We start from the raw sequence: 4,977 nt of genomic DNA on the forward strand, positions 1-4,977 counted from the left end.
TTTACAATGTGTGAGCGCTTTAGTCACTAGACTATTAGACAAAAATCAATCGTTGTTTTTCAATTGTATCCTTAATCTCAATTATTATTCTACATTTTTTTATTGAAATATAATAATAGTTAAGATGTGTAATTTGGTAAAATCACAATTATCTTTCCTTCATTTATCATTTTTATTTAATTTTGCTAAATAACCAACGACGAGAATTATGGAGAGTAGAAAATTAAGGAGAATGAGAAGTATCCTAGTTCAAGATAAAAAAAAAAGACCTTAAAACTCAATTACATACGACATTATTCTTTATTTTAGTAAATCATCTTAAAAAATATTTTTTTGTGAAATAACAAATTAAATTTAAAAAAATGATAAAATAAATTAAAATAGTTTTATTAAAAAATAAATTTTACGTAGTCTTTTTTTTGGTTTACAATGGATATGAGGATCGAATCTATGACCTCTACCACACTACTTAAATTAAAAAAAAAATTCAAAAAAATGTTAACCAGTGTCCCAGGAATTAGTTAAACATATTAATAAGAAAATTTGTGTATTGAATACTTTAAAAAGGTAAAAATGTTATCTTACTAAAATTAATTTTATTTTTTATTTCATTTTTTTGGTATGCTTATCAAGAGATCAATTTCAACAAATGAACAAGAATGTTGGTGTCAAACCATAATTGCCTGATTTCCTTTTCTTTCTAAGATCAAACAAAGTGATGATTTGGAGCAGTGTCAAAGTTAAGCTGAGTAGTAGTCATGCTAATTAATTAGAGTACGTAATTGCACTAAGCATCCACATGCTCATCACTGAATAAAAGCATACATCACATCATATCTGATCTGAAGTACAGTTAACTTTAATGAGTTGCAATTTAGTAATTCATACATTACATGCCTTTTGATGAAAGATATTTGAGAAGACCATGTTTAATTTATAAAGGTACATATAAATTCAAAACAGAATTATGCTTATATATATCTTAAACAGTACGTGATATATATATAATTAGTCATTAATTAATTTTATTATGGTATTTGTGTTATGAGAGATAGCAGCATACTAGAAAAGTAAAGGGTAAGTGGTGAGATCAGAGGCAGCAGGTGGTCCGTTGTGGGGGTTAGGATGAGTAGGCTGTAAGCTCAATGCAAACATGCGCGGACCTAAATTTGAGAATCCAATCACAGACTCATACTCTCCTCCATTGTCCATCATTTCATAACGTGGATCTTCTGCTCTTGCATCCTTTAATAAAATCAATCAATAAACAAAATTAACAATCACCAATGAATCAAATGCACAAACACGAACAATATGGATACTGACACATCGACACTGACGATACTTTGAGAAAATAACATAATTCAATGTAATCATAAGTATCGTGGTGTTAGCCACTAATGCATGTCTGACACTGAGACACGCCTAATACGAGAAGTGTTTGTGTTTCATAGACGACCACTATATATATTTCTTTAAATGAATTTAGTTTAGGTGCTATAGATTAATAGTAGGGGGAAGCTAAGCATGATACATACCAAGTCACGCAGGAGTCTGTTGTGCACCTCTCTCTCATTGTTAAACTACAAAAAAAGAAAGAAATACAGAAATTTCAATAATAATCAAATAAAATCAACCAACTACGTACTTAAGAACAGATAAGTTAATTAACCAATTTTACCTTCTTCCTTTGGGTGTCAATCTGATTAGTTATCACCTTAAACTGTCATTCAATGTAAAATGGAGCTTGTTAGCATTGTACATATGAAAAGTTGGACACAGATCGATGGAGGATTCACCGCAGCTACTAGAATCGGCCAAAAAAGTATGCTAACAGAAAATAAATGTAGAAAGCAATAGAACCAACAACAGCTTTACTTGAACACCAGTATTAGGCCAGAGCAGAGTTAGTAGAAATTACTGTATATAGTTTGCAAGGTTCTTGCAGTGGACCAGTACTACTATGGTCCTTTCTCAACTTAAAACATTGCATAACACAAACTAAGCTGTGATGATCACTGATCAGAATCCAGCTCATGTTACTATCACTGAGTTATATATTTCAGTGATCTTTTTTTTAAAAAATACATATTTGATTTTTATTTTTATTTTATTGAATGGAGGGCCTAAGCCCAAAAGAGAAATTATAATGAGACTAGTCTTGGAACATTATTTCCAGCTGCATCAGCTATAACAATACGATTAATTTGAGTCCGACAAGACTTGTACAAAATCAAAGTGTGACCACTAGTACACCCTAGACGTGCTAGAGCATCCGCACACATGTTTGCTTCACATTCTATTTCATGTTCTTATTCTATAAGTTTTGGTAATATTCTGTGAATTGTGATTATCCAAAACAGCAATATATGAAGTTAATTGTGGATTTGGTCAGGAGTTCAACATTGTCATCATCCATAGGCAAATGAGTGCAAAAGTGGGAATTGGGGTGCCCAATTTTGAGCTGGGTGTTGACATACTTTTCCCAAATCATTTTTTATTTTGAACAAATGTTCTTAACCACAACTTCCTAAACAAATATTTATTCCTAGTTATCTTGTCTTGATTAAATTAGAAAAACACCAATTGAAATGTTGAACAACTTTGAATTCCCTCATAAATTAAGCACTTGTGGAACTAGCTATTTGAGAGAACGTATAGAAACAATTTATGACTAGGGATTGGAATGAGCTAGGCTAGACTTTGCAATGAGTTTTATTAGAATTTTTTTTTGGGGGAGAATTAGAATTTTATTTTAAGTTGAGTATAACTCAACTTTATAAAATCGATTTATAAAGTGAGAATTGCTCTAGAACATGATACTACTTAAAATGTTTAGTAAAAAATTACATAAAAAGTGATGTAGAATACATAGAAAGGTTTAGTAATAATAATCCCTTAGATGTCAAAAAGTGATGTAGATTAATGTGAATAGAATACATAAAAAGGTTTAGTAAAAAATTACATAAAAAGTTAAATCAAGATTTAAAACTCATCGCAAAGTCTAGCGTAGCTAAATTGAAAAAAGAAAAAAAAAATAGATTTAAAACAAAACATTGACTTGATACTATTTATTTTATTTAAATAAATCGACTTGATAGATATAGTTAAAGCCAACCATTTAATTTTAGCTAAATGGACACATGAAAAAGCATTGTCTTTGTCTATTTAAAAAAGCTTCACATAATCCCCGCAACTGCAATCGGGAGGGGGCGAAAACCACCTGATGTCAGAACTGACCCCCGAACAAGATTCAACTGACGGTGAAAAAAAAAAACTTCACATGCATTAGCCATAAGTTCCTGCTGGTTGGGTTGATATATGTTCAACCCCTACATTATACATGCATGATTTGTGGCATAAGCTGTTTTTAACTTATTTCACAAGCTCTTTTAAGTAGATTATAAAAACAACTTATGTATCTTAATTATATGAAAATAAATTGCCTTTATATTATGTTTTGCTATAACTTATTCATAAACATTTATAGAATAAATATGTTTGTGCTAATAAATTCAACATGAACATTTGTTAGTTGAGCTATTAGATTCAAGACAAGACAAAATTTAAAATGATTATATTATGGACCTAAGTCCCAAAAAGTCCATTTTTTAATTCAAACATCTAAACCACAATAACCACATAAATGTAGGACTATAAATAAAAAACGAATCTAACCTTACGCTCACGAATAACCTTAACGGATTTGTCCATTTCTTCCTCAAGTAACCTCAGTTCTTCCATACTCAGATCGTTCGAACAATCTCCCATTCTCAGCCTAGTACAACATACAAACATATGCATATTTATAAGATTTTTGGAATCAAGAAATTTAATCATTAATTTCACCAAACAAATTTTTAATACTTAACATACCTAATCTCCCTGCGAAGATTCCTATTGACATCTTTCAGTTTCTTCAAGTTCTCTTGCATATTCTGTTGATCACAAATCACCAACCACAAAACAATATATATTATAAGCAAAAAACAAATAAAAAAAAAAGGAAAAAATGGATCTAAATGGGAAAGAAGAAAAAAAACCTCATAATGAGAATTCCACAGATCAATTCCTACAGTCATCTGATACTGATCGAAAAACTGCTTTGTTCTGTTAAAACACAAAAAATAACAACAAATTAGTAATAATAATAATAATAATATAAATAATAAATTTAGACAAAGATAAATCTAGGTAGTTAGGGTTAGAGAAGAAAACATACGAGATAGAGGGGCTAATGTATTCATGAAGCTTGCCGGTGCTAGAGAACATAATAATAGAAACCTTAGCATCACAAAGAACAGTAAGCTCATTAGCTTTCTTGAAAAGACCATTCCTGCGTTTCGAATAAGTCACTTGTCGGTTGGTTGTGTTCTCTATTCTCTTGATCTGGATCTTTCCTCGAGCCATAATCGATTAATCTTTCTTCCTATAACCTAGCAGCTAGCTATTTTTCAGATGAGTTGTTGTTTCTTTTTGTAGATATGTTAATTAATTTCTGATTTTTTTTTTTGCTATATAGTTCCTATGCTCTATATGAATGAGTGTTTGTTGGCATCTTGCAATGAAAAAGAAGGGAAATTATAGAAAGATAAAGTTGAGAGTGCATTGCTTATAATGGTAACATGTTTGCCAAATTAGCGAAAGTTTGTGCAGGGTTTACTACAAATGTGTTATGGTTTTACCGTCAACGACGTTTCATGTTGGCCCAGTTGGGGAGTGGGGGACCCTTACTTTCCGTTTTACTCTGTCATTCCTACCGTTAACTATTTGTTACTTTCTACCCATTGCTGGGGTTTGTGAGTTTGTCTATCAACATGGTGAGGTGATGTTGCTGTTAACGTTTCATATTCATAATTTTAATTTTTTTTTTGACAAAATAATTTTAATAAATGGAACATGTGTTTACTAGTTTTGGCGCCACACACAAAGTTGTAAATCAAATGTCAAATTTTTTTAGAAAGGGTCCGTTTGTAT

The 4,977-nt window shown here is 30.8% G+C and overlaps 1 protein-coding gene across 1 annotated transcript; it reads right to left on the reverse strand.

Annotated features, from left to right (window-relative positions):
• Nucleotides 1–533: 533 nt before the first annotated feature.
• LOC123899684 (agamous-like MADS-box protein AP3) lies at nt 534–4,719 on the reverse strand. The gene is made up of 7 exons (XM_045950895.1): nt 4,223–4,719; nt 4,044–4,110; nt 3,877–3,938; nt 3,679–3,778; nt 1,682–1,723; nt 1,539–1,583; nt 534–1,245 (listed from the first exon to the last, which is right to left on the reverse strand). The coding sequence occupies exons 1-7, from the start codon at nt 4,408–4,410 to the stop codon at nt 1,063–1,065; spliced, it is 687 nt and encodes a 228-aa protein (XP_045806851.1). The 5' UTR covers nt 4,411–4,719; the 3' UTR covers nt 534–1,062.
• Between the last annotated feature and the right edge of the window lie 258 nt (nt 4,720–4,977).

This window comes from Trifolium pratense, linkage group LG7, assembly GCF_020283565.1.
Source record: "Trifolium pratense cultivar HEN17-A07 linkage group LG7, ARS_RC_1.1, whole genome shotgun sequence".
Taxonomy (NCBI): Eukaryota; Viridiplantae; Streptophyta; class Magnoliopsida; order Fabales; family Fabaceae; genus Trifolium; species Trifolium pratense.